General features: G+C 46.2%; 2 protein-coding genes across 2 annotated transcripts in view; one reads left to right on the forward strand and one right to left on the reverse strand.

Moving 5' to 3' along the window:
* Positions 1-21,732, reverse strand: part of LOC135891966 (syntaxin-binding protein 2-like) — a 72,920-nt gene that overhangs the window by 16,459 nt on the left and 34,729 nt on the right. The gene's annotated exons all lie outside the window — the stretch shown is intronic.
* The window catches only part of MRO (maestro), a 33,450-nt gene that overhangs the window by 2,688 nt on the left and 9,030 nt on the right, over positions 1-21,732 (forward strand). Inside the window, 5 exon segments of the mRNA XM_065419593.1 lie at positions 3,217-3,379; positions 3,828-3,929; positions 7,427-7,500; positions 7,990-8,125; positions 8,294-8,341. Of these exon segments, the coding sequence (XP_065275665.1) occupies positions 3,217-3,379; positions 3,828-3,929; positions 7,427-7,500; positions 7,990-8,125; positions 8,294-8,341 (523 nt within the window).

Consider the following 21,732-nt stretch of genomic DNA (forward strand, 5'->3'; position numbering starts at 1 on the left):
TGGGGGGAGACCTGGAGGACTGGCCAAGCAACCCCCAGAATGCACTGGTTGTGACCCGCAGTCAGAGCCGGCGAGGAGCACTGCGCCCTGACCTTGGGGAGGGTGCCTTGCCCGAGGCGCAGGACCCTAACCTGGTGGGGAGGGAACACCCAGGGACACGGCTCAGGGAGGCTGCGGCTTCAGACCCAGCCGGCGAGAAAGAGCAGGTGACCATCCCTGTCCCAGCTGCTGAGTTCCAGGCCGAGGTGCAGAAAGATCCCTCCTTGCGGAAGATAAGGGACCTGGCCGACCTCGGTGCGGTACAGACCATGGGGAGAGGTGGCCGGAAAAGGTTCCTGTGGGAGAAGGGGTTCCTGTACCGAGAATGGGCTCCCCCAGGGAAAATGGAGTCAGGGGGGATCAGGAGGCAGCTGGTGGTACCCCAGAAGTATCGCTGCCAGCTGCTGTACCGGGCCCATGACACCCCCCTCTCAGGGCACCAGGGAACCTGGCGTACCCAGCAGAGGCTGCTACGGAGCTTTTACTGGCCTGGGGTCTTTGTTACTGTCCGGCAGTACTGCCGATCCTGTGACCCCTGTCAGAGGGGGAGGAAGGCCCGGGACAAGGGGAAAATGGCTTTAGGACCCTTGCCCAGCATAGAGGAGCTTTTCCGGAGGGTGGCCAAGGTTAAAAGGGGGGCTCTGAACCAAGAGAGCCCGAAGCACAGACCTCCAGACTGGAGCGCTGGGAGAAGACCACAGCCCAGTTGGAACCCCAGGGGTATTGGGGTGGGAAAAGGGCACAGGCCGCATAACCCTTCCCACATGCGAACTGCGAATGCCCTCGAGCACCCCCGACCTAAGGGGGGGCGTGAAACTGGAGGGGCCTGGTGTAATTCTCACCAAGGAATGGGAGGGATGCTGGGGCATCCATGGGAACGGGGGTAGGTTCGAACTTCCCCGGGTCACTGGCTGAAGTGACCCCGCTCAGTTCGGTCTCGAAGGGGGGAGATGTGACGAACTGGGACTGTTCTTACTGGGGTCTGTGAGTGCTGACAGGGGAGTGTGGCTGGGATAGTCTGCATTGGGGGATGGGAGACTGACTGGAAATACCTGAGCCTGTAACATGAGAACCCAGGAGGGGGCTGGGGCGAGGTGACACCTTTGCCCGGGAAACTGAACAAAGGCTGTGGGAGGGGTTGCTGAAGGCAGAGTCTGAGAAGCTGGCTAGTGACCAGGGCTGGGAGGCAGACGGGGCTCTGACCTCCCAGGGGGGCTAGGGTGCCAGGGACCCCAAGATGGACCTAACTGAGGGGGGTCCTGTTGTCTGTGCCTGCAAGACCTGTCTTGGACTGTATTCCGGTCGTCTAAATAAACCTTCTGCTTTACTGGGTGGCTGAGAGTCATGGTGAATCGCAGGGAGCCGGGGGTGCAGGGCCCTGAGTCCCCCCACACTCCGTGACACCGCTACCTACTGCATTCATCTTGATGAAACATGGATCCCACAGCTTTACTGGGAGATGTAGGGCTTTATTTAAGCAGCAGACAGTTTGGGATAATTCCTAAAGGTTAATAGCCTGGGTCTTTCTGCAGGAAGGTTCAAGAGCATGTTAAGGTGGGGTGCGGAGAGAAACTAAGTGTCATTCTGTTTCCATTAATTAATAGCTGCTTTGATATCCTAAAGACCTATCTTTACTGGTATAACTGGAGTGTATTGTTGGAAACATCTACCTCTCTAGACACCTGAATTGACCTCACTCTGGAAATTAGCAGTGGCTGTTGGTTTCCTGGTAGCATGACAGCTTCAAGTCCAAATCCCTGGCTGATTACAAAGAATAGAGCCAATATTATCATCAGACCTCTGCTTGGTATCAGTCAGGGTGCGGCTGCTAGAATAGAGTTGCTGTCCTGGGTACTTAAAACTGGACTGGAAGCAGATCCATCATTTCATTTAAAGATCCCTAACTGAGTTATCAGTGCTGGAATCTAAGACCATAAGAACGGCCATACTGGATCAGACCAAAGGTCCATCTAGCCCAGTATTCTGTCTTCCAACAGTGGCCAGTGCCACATGCTCCAGAGGGAATGAACAGAACAGGTAATTGTCAAGTGATCCGTCCCCTGTTGCCCAGTCCCAGCTTCTGGCAAACAGAGGATAGGGACACCCTTTGTGAAGGGGACATAGGATGGCCACGAATATTTGGTCTCATAGTTGTATGTCCAGTGTGGCAAATTGCCGGCACTATTATGTTGCGTCCCGCACTTTCTCCTCTTGTGGGGGTGCAGGGCACCGTTTCTCACCCCTGAACTGGGGTATCAGCTGTCCCATTAGTGTCCCAGAAAAGGGGAGTGGAGAGGGAGAGACCTGGGCCCACCCTCTACTCCAGGTCCCAGCCCAGGGGCTCTAGGGATAGCAGTGAACCACTTGAACTAGCGATTCCTTCCCCTGGGCTACTTCCCTCTCCGGCCCTTCAGCTTGTGGGGCTTCCTGCCCGCTCTCCGCTTGGGCCAAGTTTCTCCCAACCCCTTGTGTCTGTAGAGTCCCTCTGCTCTGCACAAGCCGGGTTTCCCTTTACCTAGGGTCTTGGTCTTCTGGCCCGCCACAGCACTTCTCCAAACTGCTTCCTCCAAACTGCTCTCTGCTCCAACACCAAACCACTCTGCTTCAACTCCTCCAACTGTCTGATTGAAGCAGGGGGGTTTTATCAGGTGACTGGCTTTAGGTGCTCTAATTGGCTTAATTGGTTTCAGGTGCTCTAATTAATCTGTAGCAGCCTCTCTTCCCTCTACAGGGACTAAGGCTCTCATCATCCTGGGGCTTACATATCTCCCATCTATCACTCTCCTGCTGTTCTCTGGCCGTGCTATATCACACCAGTTAGTAGGAATATGGCTTTTCCTTCATCAACTTGCCTTCCAAACCCTAGATCTTTGTGGCCACATGTTCATGATTCCATATTTACTGGAAAATGGGAAAGCAGGAACTGAGGTTGGCGCTCTGTGTCCTGTCCTTCTGAAGTCTAGTATTAATGGTGAGGCTGCAGTAAGACTAGGTCACTTAACCTAGTTCTGTAACTGGAAACTCAATATTTAAACACGAGGAGCGTTAAAGGAGGACAGTACTCCTAACTTTCTCATCATTGGCAAGGAGAAAATTTGGTCTTTACTTAAATATGACGTATTCAGTCTGAGCCACAAAAGTGTCTAGGGGTCACATGTAACTTCTGTTAAATTGCAGTGACATCACTGAGCTGTGGAGATCTCTGGGGGGAGACCCCTTGCTTGCCACTCAAGTCCTAAAGATCCTGATAGACAAGATAAAGACTCCAACAAGACAAGAAGGCCGCATCACCTCAGAGACTGAAATCGACAGGGATTTGGCAGCTGCTGAACCTCTCTCAGTAAGTAAAGACAGACACGTCTTTCAGGCTTTCCTCTGCCCTGTGACAATCCTGCTGATGGAAAGCTAGAAGTCTGGTATAATATTGCTGTGTGGGCACTTCTCCTCTGATGTACTGTTTCCCTGAGTCCAGCTCTGCTGTCTGTGGAACAAATACGGCAGTTTTAGAGTACGTGGCTGATTTACTTAATAACATCTGGCAATTAGCAAGTCTTTGAACCAGGTTTCTCACAGAGCTTTGCAAATATTCTTTAGGACCCACAACATGCCTTGGTAGGTCATCCACATTTGTACAGATGTGGGAAACTGAGCCACGAGTTAAGCGAGTTGCTCGCAGTCATTCAAGTTACTGGCAGAAGTGAGAATTTCGTACAGCAGATCTCAGAAGGGGAGAGAGGGTGTGATGGTGTTGGGAAGAGCTCTCAGTTTTTACCATTCTCTCCTTTCAGGCAACATGTGCCATCTTTGAGGTGGTGTCAGCACTGCAGTCGAGCAAAGCTGTGCAGGAGCTGATCCCAGGTGCTGCATCCTCACCTGTTCTCCTGCAGCAGGTCAGCCGAACCCTAGGACAAGAGATGCCTTTGCCCAGGATAAGCAGCCGGAGGGAATTCCGAGAAGACCTACAACATACTAAGGGCGACCCTTGCCGGTAATTAGAAGGAAGGGAGAGAAACAAAGAGAATTCCAATAGAGTTGTGTGACACTCCCCAGGAGTTCCCAGGGTTACGAGGCACCTTACCATCACCTGCCCTTAGAGTGAGGAAGTCTTGTCTGTGCCTGATGTGGGACAGTTCCCTGAAACGACCAGGCTCTGGCAAAACAAACAGTGCCATCCAGGCCTCCTCAGACCTCAGACTCTTTGTACAAGTTAGTGATAGGCACACACCAACCCCCGAGTCTTCTGACCGTTCCATATAGTGTCCAGACCTTTATCCACTGAACACCCACAGAATTACCAGGCCTGCTGTTCCCAATGGAACAGTACACACCAGTTTATTACTTATACTTTAGACTCTATACTTTATTACTTATACTCTATACTGCAAAACACACAGCACTTAGGTATATTTATAGTGAAAACAAGAACAGAGATGATCAAAGAACAGAGATTCCAGTGATAGTGAGTAAGAATGCGAGCAAAAAATGGTTACATGTAAAATGAAATCATAACATGCTCCTAGAGACTAAACTTAACCAACAGGTTAACCTCCTGTCTAAAGATGTTTCTCACCCAAAGTTCTCAACCAAGCCTGATAGCGACCCCACTGTCCATCTCGCTGTCCATCGACTTCCTAAGTGAAAGATGCCAGGGTGTCTTCTTTGTTCCCCAAATATACTAGAGCAAACCTTTGATGTGTACCCCAAAATTGGGTCCCCACCCCCGTCTACTTCCTGTTACTTTTCTTTCTTTGAAGTTCTCACAGTCCTTCTGAACGGAATGTGAACCCTACATGCTTAATTTACAGGTAAACAAACGGATGGATAAACATTTCTTGCCTGAAAGAAAACCATTTTTTCACTTTTCCTGGTGACGAGTCCCTAGACACAGATCATAAGAATGTAATTTTCAATGCATATACATGACTCTTTACACCGCATCTGTACATGTGTTTCACAATGATATTGGTGACATGGGCTTTTATTTGAGACTCATATGGCAATCTTTTAGTGAACTAGAATGTACATACCAGACCCCTCGGCCCCCACGCTGTGCCCCTCGCCAGTTAACACTAAGAGATTCCTGAGTCCTCAGTGACTTCAGCTCTGGTAGCCCATTAATGTACATTTCCCACCAATCTCACAACATTATTAGTTTCTATTATTGTTGTGTTTCTTTATTCCGTGCCAACAAGGTGCTCAAATTACAGACTTCAGGGTTTTATCATGTCTCTGACTTTTCCTAGGAAACCAGGCTCTAAACTCTATTCACGGATGGGCAGCGGGTATAAAATAAACATAGTGAAGTACTACTTCACACAACACACGGTCAACCTGTGGAACTCATTGCCAAGGGATGTTGTGAAGGCCAAAAGTATAACTGGGTTAAAAAAGAATTAGATAAGTTCATGGAGGACAGGTCCATCAATGGCTATTAGGCAAGATGGTCAGGGATACAACCCCAAGCTCTGGGTGTCCCTAGGCCTGACCGCCAGAAACTGAGACTGGACAACAGGGATTGGATCACTTCATGATTGCCCTGCTCTGTTCATTCCTTCCGAAGAAGCTGGCATTGACCACTGTTGGAAGACAGTATACTGGACTAGATGGACCATTGGACTGACCCAGTAAGGCTGGTCTTATGTAGTGGCCACAGTGAGTCAGGTTTTCAAACATGGGTGCCTAAGCTTTGTCCACAAAACTTGAATTTGTTCACATGGATGGGTACCTAGCTAGGTGATTGCTGGCGCTGCAGACACAAGTGTTCTGCTCATGCTGTTAGCCCATGTGCAGGCCTATTTTAGGTACCTATATGTGAGGGGTGGTATGCTGTGCCCCGGCCTCTTCCATGAACACAGACTGCGCTGAGTCCCTCCAAAGTGTTCTCGGGATGCCCGCTCCTGAGATCCTGGTGGTAAGGGCTCTGATGACTGTTTGACCCCAATGGATGATCTTAAGTCACCTTTATTCTTGACCTTTGTTTTCTTTCTCCTCCCTCTTGTCTCTCAGGGGACTTCTGCATCCTCACCTTCTCTGTGGCTTGTACTTTCGTGTCTAGGTTCCTCCAGCCCCTTTACATATATTTCCTCTTTACCTGGCCCTTCAGGTTTTGTTTCCACCCTCCTGAGCCTCCATACATGCCTTGGTGTCCCTGTTAGAAAGGGATCCCAGTCCATGCCCAGTAGAAGGCAGTGGGGCAATCCATCCACTACCCCTACATGTTTCTGCCTAAACTTCCCCTTGATTTCCAGAGTCACCTCTGCCATTGGGCAGAATTTATTGTCCCCATGTACATATTCAGTTTTGATCCTACCTCTGGGAAGTATCCAGTGGGGTTTCACTAACTCCTGCCCGATTAACAAACAGGATAAAGCTGTGTCCATTAGTCCCTTTGGTGGCTCCTCCCTACCCATACCGATATGGTAGGTACTTTCTTTTTTCTTCCCTGCCTGGGAGTCTTATCCCAGCCACAAAACTGTGCAAACCCACAGTCCATTTTAGGACAGTCTCTTTTTAGATGTCCTTCACGTCTATGTCGGTAGCACACTGTAGGACAAGCTCCCACTACAGATCCTTGAGGCGCCTCCCTCTTCTTCTTGCTGCCCTTCCCAGCTGGAGGCACTCTGGTCCTTCTCAAATCTAGTCCCTTAAACCACTGACTCACTCTGGGAATGTCCACCTCTGCAAATTCCTCTGTAACTTTAACTGTGAGGTCCAGATTAACTGGCTGGCGCCACGTAACCCATGCTCAGGTATGCTCAGGGAGACTCTGAAGAAACTTCCAGAATCATGCAGTCCATGATCTCCCCCACAGTTTGAGTATCTGGCCTTACCAATGAGTGGCCCAATCTTTTAATTTCTGTCCAAATGCACAGAAGCATAATCCCTCAATCCATCTTTCAACTCTCCATTTCTGGCAGTACTTTTCTGTGAACAGGCCCCACCTAGTCCAGCATGGCTGCCTTAATCATGTGAGTGATTAGGAGCTTTGAGGACTGAAGTACAAAGGAGTTTGTTGTAATGTAATAAGACTGGTTTTCCAGGGAGATGTTATTTTATCCATTGGCTGTGACTGTACTACTGCAGTCTCATGAACTACCTGCGTGGCACCCCGAATGCTGGGTCCACTCTGAGCTCGGCAGAGACGCTGACATATTGTGGGCTGTAACTGGAAGGAATGGCTTGTGTCTGGTGAGTTATCTTTCTGTCCTCCGTATAACTTGCAGATGGCCCTACGGTCCATTTCAGAGGCAGAGAGCCTGCTGAGTACGGTGTCTGTTTATTACAGGTCTGGCATATGGCCCTATTTCAGGGTGTGAGAGGAAGACCTCTCTGCCTTTCAAATCCATTTCCCATTTTTTATGTCCCTATTAATGCATTTCAGGACTTCATTAAAAAGGAACCACTGGATTCCCTGGCATCTCCAGTTCGCTACAAGGCAATTCTTGCCATTGAACATCTGAGGTAGGCTATTTTCTGCCATATTTCCTGGCACTGTGATGACTTCTTATTTGTTAATTCATGAGTGTCAGGTTGGGAGCAGTCTGATGCCTGCAGGGTTGGGCTCACATGCTGCTCACCAGCAGAACTTTCCTTCTTGAGGGTTTGAATGTGTCCATTTGGAGGTTTGTGCTTGAAAGACACAAGATTGGAGGTTGGGGGGCATGCAGTACAATGGAGGAGAGTTCAGATGGGGAGGGAGGTGTCTGGCTAGCTGGCAGGGGGAAGGAAGCTTGTGGGTTTCTCTAAAAAGGGGACTTGACGCTTTAGCTTTACTTCTAGATGAGCCAATACTTAATAGAGGTGCAAAGAGGTGCTCAGCTGCAAAGTGAAGGGTTGTTTGCATTTGGGGTTCTAGACTGGGGCAATCTCTAGTCATTGGACCCATTTCTTGTACTTGGAGGTGGTACTGAGTCTAATGCATGACTTTTCTCCCTATCTTTCTTCTGCCAGCAAACTCAAACCATCTTTGACCTTGGAGGAAAACCGTGAACTTCTTGATCAGTGTTTCAAAAGTTTATTTCCCCTTCCTCCCTTGGAGAAGACGAAAGAGGAAGGCGAGACAGCAAAGGATGCTCTGCATATACAGGTACGTGACAACAATTCTCCTCTGGCACCATCCACTGTATTTCTGCCCAGCAGGCACTGGGTGATGGCAGTCACACATGGCCTCCCTGGCAAGGTTATGGTTAGCTTTCCCCGGCCCACACACACAAATGATCTGTGCTGAGCCTCACTCCTTCTCTTCTGGTTTCAGTCACTGTATGTGAGGTCCTTGGAAGCCCTTGGCAAGCTAATGAAGACTTTGCTGGAGGAAGAACCAACCGCAGACTGGTTCCAGGAAATGTTTGAAGTGAGTAGACCATTGAACCGTGGTGGAGATTGTTTCTTGTGTTACAGCAGGGAAGAGTCAGAGATTTACAAACTTGTAAGTAATAGCCAGGGAAGGCGTATTAGTTTATCTTTGTTTTTCTCAACTTGTGAATGTTACCTTTGCTAGAGGGAGGTATCCCTGTTTTGCTGTAACTTTGAAACTAAGGCTAGAGGGGGTTCCTCTGGGCTCTTTGAATCTGATTACCCTGTAAAGTTATTTTCCATCTTGATTTTACAGAGATGATTTTTACCTTTTCTTTTTAATAAAATCCTTCTTTTAAGAACCTGACTGATTTTTCCATTGTCCAAAGACCCAGGGGTTTGGGTCTTTGATCACTTTGTAACCAATTGGTTAGGATATTATTCTCAAGCCTCCCCAGGAAAGGGGGTGTAAGAGCTTGGGGGGATATTTTGGGGGAAGAGGAACTCCAAGTAGTCCTTTCCCTGTTTCTTATCACTTGGTGGTGGTAGCATACCAGGTTTTAACCTAAGCTGGTAGAAATAAGCTTAGGGGGCTTTCATGTGGGTCCCCACATCTGTACCCTAGAGTTCAGAGTAGGGAAGGAACCCTGACACCATACCTTACAAAGGTAAGGAAGTTACAAGGAAACCACTGTGTAACTCAGAGTCTCTTCCCCTGTCTCTTGGTGTCCAGCTGTGTCAATTAACTTTTTAAATCATGACCATGATCTAAGATCCAAATTGTAAGAACTTGCTTACATCATTCATATGCTATGATGAATAGGGCTGCTTTCCTGAATTGTGGTCCATATTTGGAACTGTCTTTATAGTTTAGACTCAACCACCCTTCTTAAACAGTTTTAACATATCTGGGCCTCCAAGTATGTTAACTTGAACCAGTTAATCTTTGTTAAACACATTTAAACTTGAAATGATTTGACATCAAATTTAAAACCATTTGAGGAAACATGATTCCCTATAAATATAGAAGGGGGTTAATTAGTATTAAACTGCAAAGATCAGATTCTCAGGTGGGGTAAATTGGCAAAGTTTCCTTGACTTTAATGAAATGATATGACTTACATTAGCCGAGGGTTTGGCCCTGATAACAAATATAAAATTATCATAGAGCAAGCCAAAGTCAAGGAAATGTAATACAGCTACACCATGAACAATACTATTGACTTGTACCACCATCTGCTGGAAGACACAGAAAATAAAACAATTGGAAGTTGTCCTATACTCCCTCGGGACCAGATTTACTCTTCTTGACACAGATTTGGGCCCTAGTCAGGGGGTGACATACTCATGTAACCGAGGAGCAGAATTTGGCCCTAATATGGGTTCAGTCTCTCAGTTAGGCCTGTCTTTTTATCTTATCTATTGATATGGCATCCATCCCTGTAGTAGAAGAGCAGCTGTCCCATTTCATACAAGATACATCAATATCTATATTGTTTATTCACAATGTTTTTATCTTTGTTGTACTGTTCCTTTTGAGAAATAAGAAAATAGAGTAAAAGTAAAATGTACTTTTTATCCCAAATCTATGTGCCATTCCTGATCTTGATTTAACAGGACAGAGCGTCTTTCCTCTGGATTAAGAATCCAGCTGAGACAGCTACCCCAGTGCCACACATTCTACAAGGGAATCCAAAGTCAGAGCAATGGTGTTCAGTGACGTGTAGCGGCTCTCTTTGAACATCCTGATAGATGAAATAAAGGACTGGGGGTCATCATTAAAAGTATCTTAAATGGGAGCTCAATCCCCAGAGCTCTGATTGCCGAATCAGGAAAAAACCAGAAAGTCTGTCCTCTCAGGGATTGGCATATTCAAGTTTACAAGAGAGATGATAAAGACTGGCCACGATGTAGAAAAATCAGAATTCAAGTTTGCCAGTAAGAACAGAGCCTGAGTAATAGTCAGCTAAAGAATGGAAGGGAACAGTTTACCTAGGAAGTTACAAGAGCCTTTATTAAAATGGAGAGCTACTTTTGTCCTTCTGTCTGCTTGCTTCTGGCAAAGGTTGACTCAGGAATAGAGGGGGAATCTCTTCGGGTCCAGCAACTCTGCTGGCTTGGGAAAGTGTGCACTGCATCACTCACTCCTCCCTATGTGAGACAATCTCTGTGCCTCTGTTTCAACAGTTTAAAACCCTTAAAAATATCTTTCTTTACAGCTCAATACAGAAATTGCCAGAACCTAGTCCTGTAATTTTTTATTTAAAAACAAACCAACAATGAAATGGGGATGTTTGCACTAAAATGATATGAATCAATGTCTGTATTTTTATATATTTAGATGCCAAACAAATATATAAAAATCTGCATTAAAATAACGATTAGTAAGTTTGCAAAATTGAGCAATGGCAAGTTAGGAAATGCCAGGATTCAGGTAGTCTGAGTACTGTGCACGTGCATTTTGACAGAGTCTTTAATTGCACAATTGTACTATTTTTTTCCACAGACCCCCCCATTCAGTGGTAATTGAAGTTTTGTTTGTTGTTTGCCTTCAGACACTGTGCACCTGTGTACATACTTCTGCAACATGAACATATCAAGCCAGGTTCCAGGTCTCAGCCCTTCTCTTCAAGGTGCTCAATGGCCAGGGCCCAGTATATCTGGGGCTCTTTCCTAAGTTACCCCAAGGCAAAGAGTTCAGTGCACCTCTGGGGGCTCCTGGCACCCTGCTGGGGGAGCCTGGGGGCAGTGGCAGGCCCAGCAGGAGGTTGGTGAGAGACTCACTCAAGGGGGGTGTGAGGTACAGTAAAAGATATTACTTCACCCACCTTGTCTCTCTAATATCCTGGGGCTGACACAGCTACAACTACATTGCATAATCACATGTTTAACTTTCAGCATGTGCTTACATCCCATTGACTTTAATGGGATTCAAGCAAAAGCTTGTTAAGCATATGCTTTGCTGAATAGGGGTGGCTTGCTGCATCAGGGCTCTAGTGGTGGAGCTTTCTCAGGGGACAGTCTGTGACAGTGGAACAAACTCCCAAAGGAACTAAGGACCATCACAAACCTTCCCACCTTTCCCAGTGCAAGGTGCATTTCTTCAACCTGGCTTCTCTAATATAAATACAGAGCAATCTGTACACATAACCTCACGCCCAAACAAACCAAAAATCAAAGCCCTACCAAAACAAAACTGCACACACAATTCTCCCCATGAGAAGAGGATGAGAGAGAATGAACTGGACATGACAAATGTTATTTGCAACCGTGTTGTAGCCATGTCATTCCCAGGATATTAGAGAGACAAGGTGGGTGAGGTATAGGGTGACCAGCTAGTAAGTATGAAAAATTGTGATGGGGGTGGGGTGGGGTTCATAGGCACCTAAACCCCAAATATCTGGACTGTCCCTATACAATTAGGACATCTGGTCACCCTAGCTGAGGTAATATCTTCTGTTGGACCAACTTCTGTTGGTGAAAGAAATAATCTTTCAAGGACCTGAAGAAGAACTCTGTGCAGTTCTTTCACCAACAGAAGTTAGTCCAATAAAAGTTATTACCATGACAGATGTTAGTCATATTATTAATGTACTAGGGGAAGCTGCTCAGATACTGCATTGATTATAACAGGATAAAAACCTATATAGAAGAAAGTGAAGGAGAAAGAGAGAGCCTCTTTCTGAGATTATCCTTTTCCTTCTCCCTAATGATCCTATTTGCTAACAAATATATACATTCTTAGTGCTGTTGTGGCTTTGTGCAGAAGTGTGAATTGTCTCAGTAGATTCTGATGTATTCTATCCTTTAGGCAAAGATACCTAAAAAAGGGAATATAAATAACACATGTTATGCAAATCTGCACCACTAGGTGGAAGCAGATATTTTGAGTTGTCATTTATTGAGAAACTATTTCAAAAAGCAAAGTAATGTTCTTGGAATTCTGCTTTAAGCCATAAGGCTCACAGCTAAGCAGAGTCATCTATAGAGTGCTGGATCTTTAATTTTTTTTCCATACAAGAACCTGCTTAAAATCCCTTTAATAAATTATGTTATCTTTTTTTAAAATGGAGATCTCCTATAACTGGAAGGGACCTTGAAAGATCATTGAGTCCAGCCCCCTGCCTTCACTAGCAGGACCAAGTATTGATTTTGCCCCAGATCCCTAAGTGGCTCCCTCAAGGATTGAACTCACAACCCTGAGTTTAGCAGGCCAATGGTCAAACCACTGAGCTATCCCTTCACCCTCCTATTTGTCTGTCCTATGACAGACAAGCATTATTACAATTACCTGTGCTCCTACATGATGCTGCATTTTTGAAAGGCCCAACTTTAGGGAGCCAGGTGTAGACAGTGAGGGGTGCATAACACCAGCAGAGACAGGCAAACTCTCTGTGCTGACCATGCCCTTAGCTTCTTGCAGAGTGGCCTCCTGTTTATGTATTACAAATGGAGTAGGCCTCAACTTTGTGCCGCTGTATACTTTCCATCTTGTGCAATTGTACAAGTCCCCAGTTTACACAATGGTATGGAACAGGGGCTTAGTCACATCAGACCCTGAATCAGGGAGAAAGTTCCCTAAATATGTAGCATTCTATTAGTTATATGCTGGTACCTGGTCAAAGGGGGCTTTTTTTCTTGCTTTATTATCCTCTTGTCTGTTTGTGCTGTTAATGTGTTCATTAATGACAGTTAAGGACCATCTTGTTCTATGTTTGTACAGGTTCTAGCACAATGGGATCCTGGTCTGTGACTGGGACTATGAGGCAGTATTGCAATACAAATAATCACATGCTGATCTACAGAAATACTTTTGTACCGTGGCCATCCCCACTGGCTTAAGAGATTAGTCACTGAAAATGGAAGTATGTGAACTTGACATCTGCAGTTTAACTCAGTCCCCTCGTCTCCTGCACTGAGTGTTCTTTCTGCTCAATACACACTGTCTGAACGCACAGGAGAACCATGATGGATGATGAGAAAGGTAAGTGTTGTTTCTTCTCCTTCTCTCTCTTCTCTTTACAGATGAGGCTGCAGATAAGACCTGTGACCCATGACCGTCCCTGGCTGCCACTCAGATGGACAGCCCTGAGGCTGTGTCCAGGGCAGCCTTTTATAAGCTTCAGAGTAGCAGCCGTGTTAGTCTGTATCCGCAAAAATAACAGGAGTACTTGTGGCACCTTAGAGACTAACAAATTTATTAGAGCATAAGCTTTCGTGGGCTACAACCCACTTCTTCGGATGCATATATAAAGCTACAACCCACTTCTTCGGATGCATATATATATATATGCATCCGAAGAAGTGGGTTGTAGCCCACGAAAGCTTATGCTCTAATAAATTTGTTAGTCTCTAAGGTGCCACAAGTACTCCTGTTATTTTTATAAGCTTGCCCAGGAAACCCCTTAGGAAAGGCAGGGAGCCCCTGCTGGGAAACCCCTTAGGAAAACTGGTTCTGACTGGAACTTGTTTACAACTTCCAGGAGATCTGTTCAATGTGAATAAGGGCAGAGGGACCCAGTCCTATGAGCTAATGGCTGCAGTCCAGTCCTTAGTTAAGCAGAATAGAAGCCAGAAGGAATTTACCTGAATGAGGATTGAAGGGTCTGTCCTGCATTCCATGCACCCCTTGGTATCCTCCAAACTGGCTCCGCTCCAGTTGGCATTTTGTTGTGTCAGAATACAGCCTGAGCCCAGAGAGAGCTCTGCAGTATGTGGCTTTGGGAAGAAAAAGGGGAGTAAGTCACAGCAGTAATAAATCTCTGAGAGCTTGTCTTGTGTTGGGGGTGGCATACACTTGACAATGTCTACTGACATGATCATGAAATGCTGTATTTCATCAGAGATGCTATTAAATCCCAAATCTAACCTCACTGGGACAAGATGTTGATTGATGTTGCAGATTGAGATTGGCTGCTGCACATCACAGAAGTGCTAATAACTATTTTGTGGTGCCCAGATGGACTTTTTAGAGTTATTTACAATGAGGTTCTCAATCTTTTTCTTTTGAAGGCCCCGCCCCCCAACATGCTATAGAAACTCCATGACCCAGCGATGGAGGGCCCTCCAGGATTCAGACTGGGGGGGGGGGGCCTCTGGGCTTCAGCCACGGGCAGGATTCTGCCCTATGGGGCTAGGAGTGGGGGGCTTGGGAGCTCCACGGGATGTGGGGGGGCTCAAGACTTGCCCCACAGAGCAGGGGGATCGGGGTCCAGTGGGCCGTGGGCCCGCAGTTGAGAACCGCTGATTTACAACACAGCACTAAAATAATGAGAGGGAGCGATTAATCCAAAGAGAGAGACAGTTTGAACATGGGTGTAATTAGCTGCAATTTACATATAAAACAATGTAGATTACAACACTGCTCCAGGATCTACACTGGCATGGGAGGCAGCTATACTACCATCACCAGCCCTATACCTGCGGTGATTCCCTTATACAGAAAGAATTCTCTCACATCAAGCTGCAGCTGGTTTAAGTTCACTGAGTGCTACTTACATGGTGCAAAATGAACTTGGTGGGCCAGAGAATACAGCCCTCTGAGCTCACAAACCACAACTCTGAATATGTCTATTATCATTTATTAAAGAGACAAGGTGGGTGAGATCATCGCTTTTATTGGACCAGTTTGGAAGTGGGAAGTTGGAGGCAACTTGAAAGTTAGTCAAATAAAAAATATTACCTTACGCCCCTTATCTTTCTAATATCCTGGGACCAACTCGGCTCTGACAACACTGCATATTAACATGTATGTCCTGCACTTTCCTTGCATGTAGGATGGTGAACTATACCAACAAACTGAGGCATGAGGAAGTGGACCAAGCAGTAGAGATGACTGTAAATGTCTGGAGTGATATCACACCACTACATTTTGTGACAGTAGACAATGGCAATGCTAATATCATGATTACATTTGCTTCTAAAAGCTGCCTGGTTTCTTTGGTGGTGCTTCCTTAAAGAGTATTTCCAAAAGACATTTTGAAGTGCTAAGGTTTCCTTTTGAGGAAAGTAAACAACATGAATTTCAGTGCTGCTTATCTTCTCATATCAAGTCCCAGGCTACTCCTCCTATTGATGTACAGTATCTGGCCCTCATCCCCATAATATCTGAGCAGCTTACAATCAGAAATGGACTTTGTCCTCACAGGGCCCCATGAGGTAGAGAAACATTATTCCTATGTTACAGAGCGGGAACTGAGGCACAGGGTAGATTAAATGATTTATTCAAGGTCACACACTGGAAGTCTGGCGTTAAGCCAGGAATTGATCCCAGGTTCCATCTATCCTAGGGTTTTATACAGCTGACCATCACTGTAGTGTTGGAGCACAACTGAGTCTCAGTCTAGTGCATCAGCCACTAGACCATCCTTCCTACGTGGTGACTATTACAAGCCAGTGTAAGCTGAGCTGCCTTAAGGCTGCTCTACTTTATGGCAGCCCAGGGGATGGGGAGAATAGAAAGGTGGCGTACAGATACTTTTCTCCTTTCCTGTCACGTCCCGCACAGAGTGCAGCTCAGCAGAAAGCACAAATTGGAGACTGAGTATAAGGCCTGATTCTGCCCTCAGATACACATGTTAAACTTCCGCTGAATGCAATGGGAATAGCATGGCTGTAACTGAGGGCACAATTTAGGTTTTGAAAGGAATTACTACTCCAAAGATTTCAGGATTGGGGCCATAGTGTAAATCTACCCTGTACGGTAGATATCAGTCTCTTCATAAAATTGATTACTTTAATAGGGATCATTTAAATTTGTTAAGAAAAATCTGGGAACTCACACGGAAACAGTTTTTAATATTTAGAAATACATGTGCACAGGACAGATGTGAAAGAAATATTCACAATGTTGAAATTGGATGGCCCAGATCCTTATTTCCTTGTATGTCCCCTTTGAGCCACTGCATTGGCTCAGAGGGCAAAAAGGAACTAAACGTTGCTTTAAAGCAGCAGCTGAAGATTCCCCTGTAAATACTAGGAGGCATTCTGGGGCAGGCTAAGGACCAGGAGGGGGCATGGCAAAGGTATGAGAGGTGGGACTGGAGCATGATGCGCTCTTGCAATCTTGGCCAGCAGCATCATGGGAGTAGCTACCTGGCACAGAAAGTTAGAACTTGGCCCCAGGCAGCTTAAGAGGTTGGGTGGGTCAGGAGAAAGGTGGCTTGAACCTACCTGTGATCCTCTATTTCCCCAGAACATGAAGCAGAGCTCTGGAAAATCTGGGGGTGTAGCTCTGAGTTGTTGACCTAACACATGCCTCTGTGGCTTGAAACATTAGCAACAAAGAGAAGTTAAATGAGATGGAAAGTCTGAGGACCATGTTTTTATCTTTGCTCAAATTATGGTAGTTTGAAGTTGAGTTGATTACTTGGTTCCATCAGCTGTCAGCTAAAACCTTTATGTGTACTTTGCCACAGCCTGGAGACTTTTTTCCCATTTGATGGGTCTTGTGGTGTGCTGGGTCATGTATATGGACCTGGAGAAGAAATAGGAGGTGACGTTCATTTGGATGAAGAGGAATTTTGGAGAATGGATTATGTCTGGAATGGCAGGTGTTTTCTTTAACTGATCAGCTCTCCCCCAAAGTGCAGTGAGGCAACAAGCATTAGCTTCAGACTCTTACGGCAACTTTATGTACAGTGAATTTCATTGCATATGTGCCTCTTGCTGATGCCACCATGGAAATAGGTAACACATGAATACAAGCCAAGTTTGATTTAAAAAAAAAAAAAAGATTGCCTTAGGTTAGGCTATTGAGTTCACATCTAGGTCCCCAAATAAATGGCTTGATTTGTACTAGCACTGAGTGCTAAGAAATTCCCAATAGGTACTCATTTTTAAAAGCAATATTGGGCAAAGTTCACTGGGAATGTGAAGCAGTTTTGCCATATAGAAAGAGTAGCATGCTCCAGCAAACAGGCTGCTTTCAAGTATCTCTGCACTATACCCATTATTGGAGCATGACTTTAGTCTAAGTCTAACTTTTCTATCCTATTTCAATGAGCCTTAGATAGTGTTCCAGCTGTGCGGGTATTGTATTTCCACTAACCCCACCTCCCAGGCACCCGGGAGATCCAAGGGCTTAATTAGCTGTATTGTAAAGTTCGAGCTGATGTTTTGGGGGGAAAAACCCAGAGCTGGCATTGCTGGGCAAAGTAATGTAAAACCTGCTGTCGCTCATTTCTCTCTCTCTTCCTCTCTCTCTTTGCAGAAGGAATCGTTTTCGTTCACCTCTAAATGTCACAGAGTTGAGAAGCTTTGACCCAGCTGTTAAACTTATCGGCCCACCCCAACCATTTCACCACTAGAACTTTTTCAGTCCTGTCTCGTTTGAGGTTTAAACAAAGTCCTAAGTTCTCACAGAGGTGGTGAAGGACTCCATCTTTCCTCTCAGTGTTTCCATGATTTCTAAAACATGCATTCTTGGAACAAAATGGCCTCTTCCATGCGGTGCTGGGACTTCTGGGGGTGATGCTGCATTTCAATGTGTAGAGGGCAATAGGGGGAGCTCTTAGAGGGGTCACACGATCCTCTTCTGTGCGGGTCATCCTGCCCCGGAACTCCCTTCCCCTCCAATTGGTCAAATCCACTCTTGGGAAAGTCCTCTGTGGCTGAAACCCATCCTGATTGGTAGAGGGCGATGGGTGGAGTTTTTAGAGGGGTCACATGACCCTCTTCCGGCCTGATCACTCCACCCCAGAACACCCCCAGATTGGTCAAATCTCCTCTCGGGGTGGTCCTATGGGGGTGTGTGAAACCCATCGTGATTGGAGGAGTTCTTAGAGGGGTCACATGTTACCCTTTACTTCTGGTCATGTGTCCGTCTTGACCCTGAAAATAGTACCCCTGGGTCAGAGATGTCAGGTGGACCTGGCCAACCCACTGGGTAGAATGTGCATCTAGGGCTGCATTTGGTGAAGAGAACCCCCACTTGCTGCAGTGCAGTGGGAATCCACATGAAGTTTCCTTAGGATCATTTTCCTAGCATACAAAGGAGGAATTGTGAGCTGTGTCAGGTCAGCTAGTCAAGTGGGAAGGAGCTGGTACAGTCCAGAAAGTGAATCAGTCCTGTCTGGGAAATCAGACCCATGTTGATAAACATTGTGGTTGGAGGTTTTTCCCTGGGAGACTATGAGTATTCAGTTAATCTCTTTCCTCCTTAGCCAGCATGAACACAGAGCTATAAATAGAAATGCAAAGGAGTGAAGTGATCTACCTGCCGAATACATGCATTCCAGCGATAGCCCTGGTTGGGGGGAGCTCTTACTGGGGCCAGTGATACCATCTCCTAGGGTCTGTCCTGGCTGGAGGGGATTATGGACAAGGACCACTGCCATTGTCCAGACAGGTGCTCAGACACCATGGTGATACATGCAGTGTAAACCCCAGACAGACAGATTAAATAACAGAAATTGTGGCTCACATGCTGCCAACCACTCATTCTTTGCCCTTGCAGAGTGTGTTCCTCAGTTATCAGCATCCTTTCGGCCTAAGGTTGTCTAATGTTTGCTTAGATTAAGAAAGAAGTTGAGGTCCCATGCTAATACCAACCTTGTTTCCTAATCTAGACAAACCTAAAACTAGAACAGGTAGAGTTGGCAGATTCCAATAAGTGTATGTCACGGAGTATTGTGGTGATAGCAGCGGAGCCTGGGAAAGGCTTCTAAATACCCTAGGCAGACCAGCAGGTTCAGAATATGCATAGAAAGTATACCGTTTGTTTTCATCCTCTGAGTACTGTCACGGATCCATAGGGTTTGGTCTATGCCCCAGCCTGTAAGCAGTCCCTTGGGAGTGACCCCTTCAGTGTGACAGTCCCAAAAGACCCTCACAGTTACACAAGGGCAGGTCCGCAGCCTCCAAGACTCTGAAACTGGGCCTTCAGGCCCCAGCAAACCCTGTCTCTCTCCATTGCTCCCTGCAGTGAACACAGCCAGTCAGACTCCTGTGGGAGGTTTATACTACACCCCTTCAGGGCACAATGCTCTCCGAGAGTATTTGCAGTGACACAGGCAGTCTTTCCAAAACAAGGTAACAATTTATTAGTCACCTGGCCTAAAGAATCTGAAAGTCTTTAGGTTAACAAAGAAAAGCAAAGGTTAAGATAGAGTTCAGCCTGGCCAACCCTAGGCCTGGGCTCCCTAGTCCTAAGTGTGTGTGAGTGTCTCTCCAAAGGCCAGTTCTTAACCCCACCACCTTACCTCTTCATTCTCTAGCTGGAGCCTTTGTTCTGATTACCTGTAGGGAGGTGGGGGAAATCTCCTTGTTGTTGACTGCTAGATGTGAATGTCCCAGCCACTGTGGTTCCCATTGTCTTTCCAGATCCTCCATTGATATGGGTCAGTTTCAGCCAATGCTTAACTACCTATACCACCCCAGACAGATATGTGACACAATGCCTCAGGTCCCCCTCTGCCTCAAGAGCAGCTTTTTAACCCTTTCTGTTCCATGCATAGCAATGCAAAGCACAGAGGGAAAGTGAGGCATGCATAAGAATCATAAACATATTACCAAAATTCCCACTTTGTCATATTTACAACCTCAGGGAGGCAAACCGAGAGCCTGTGAGGGGAGAGCTCACACCTCACTGGGCTGATACAGGGGATGGATTCAGTCCTTCTCTTGTTTTTTGCTGTCAGACAGTTCATTGTTTGGCCAATTTAGCCCAGGTGCTTCCTTCTGGAAAAACCTAGAGATATTTTACTTTCCCTTATATTAAGCTTATTTATCACTGTGGGCCAGAAATTGCATGCAACTCCAAGGGGGAAGATTATTACAGCTCCTCCAAGAACCAAAAATAGTGGGGGCATTTAAGGTGAATCACTCAGGTTGTCAACATCTCCAAAGAGGTGCCACCCTGGGGACGGTTGTATATACTGCTTTGAACTGGGTTTCCCAGAAACCAACAGACCAAGAAAAAGATTTTTATATAAAAAAGCTGGGTTTAAACTGACTCAGGGCTGTCGTCTGCCCAAGAGGGGCCTCAACCCTTGTGGAAAGTTTGGAAAGACTTTGGCCAATTAGGGCTCCATACGACTAATTGGTGATTTCTGGTGTGTTTCGAGTGTTTAAATCTGTTTATTGTTTTTATTATGGTTTCTCTGTAATGCTTTTATCTTAAAAATAAATGTGCTTGCTTAGAAGGAGCTTTGTGATCATGTGGAACTGCTGGCAGCACACGGTTCCTAGCCCTTGGAGAGAAAGCAAAGCACGGGCCGTTAGACAGACTGGCTTGCTGGGAATATCCCAGTGGAGGGTAGGAAGCTGTGCAGCCTTCAATTCCCTGGTGAAAAGGAAGTTGGACAAGGGTCCCTGCCAAGAGGCAAGTGACTGCAGGAGAGCTGAAACCTGACTGAGCATTCCTGGAGTGTACCACAAAGGGGGCAGACAGAAACAGGTGCAGTTACCCTGAAACGGTGACAACCATGCATCTGGGGCTGGGTTAGATAGGACAACAGAGGTTTTTCCAGCTCCTATGATGCTGTGGTTGTGGTGTCCCACTGTTCCATGTATACATCCTTCCTGGGCACAACTGGTCTTCCTGGGGATCCTTTGGCAAGACATATCTAACCCTTAGATTTTGGCTAATGTTGGCTTTTTGTATTCATCCCATTTTGTTGTCTGAGTTTCACGACACAAAAGAACGGTTCATCTGAAAAGTAGTCTCGTTCTTCAGAGACAAAACCAAGCAGGTGCAGAACTAGCAATATAAGGCTGAGTTTGCTGCTTTCACAGGTTAGGCCAGGTGGCATGAGCAATTTAGCCACAAGCTCACCATGCAGGCTGCACCTCGGTTGGAAGCTCCTTTCTTCACAGATGAATACCTTGATCTTAGCTGTCTCCCTTGTCTCTTCATCACCTCAGCAGCCCTGTGTGGTCTCTCAAGAACTGCACACCTGACTCTGGCATGCTGAGTGCTATCAGCTGCTGAAACCACAGCTTGAACCAAGAAAGCCTTTGCTCTCACTCACTCAAGATAGATTTGTATCTAATGAAAAGAAAAATGAACCAGACTGTTCTCAGTCTTTCTCTTTAAAATTAATGTGTAGCTCAGTAGGCAGGAAATTATAGGCATGACTGTGACAACCAATTCACTAGCCAGACTCAGCATCTAATTGTAACACCGACAGACTCCAGTTGTCAGTGGGTGGGATTGAACCTGGGACCTCTGGAGCTAAATGCATGAGCCTCTACTGCATGAATTAAAAGCAACATGGCACTTGGCTGAGGCTGTAACACACTCATTAATCTCTAAGTCAGGGGTTCTCAAACTGGGGGTTGAGACCCCTCAGGGGATTATGAGGTTATTATGTGGGGGGTTGTGAGCTGTCAGCCTCCACCCCAAACCCCGCTTTGCCTCCAGCATTTATAATGGTGTTAAATATATAAAAAGGTGTTTTT

This window comes from Emys orbicularis, chromosome 19 (genome assembly GCF_028017835.1).
Source record: "Emys orbicularis isolate rEmyOrb1 chromosome 19, rEmyOrb1.hap1, whole genome shotgun sequence".
NCBI lineage: Eukaryota > Metazoa > Chordata > Testudines > Emydidae > Emys > Emys orbicularis.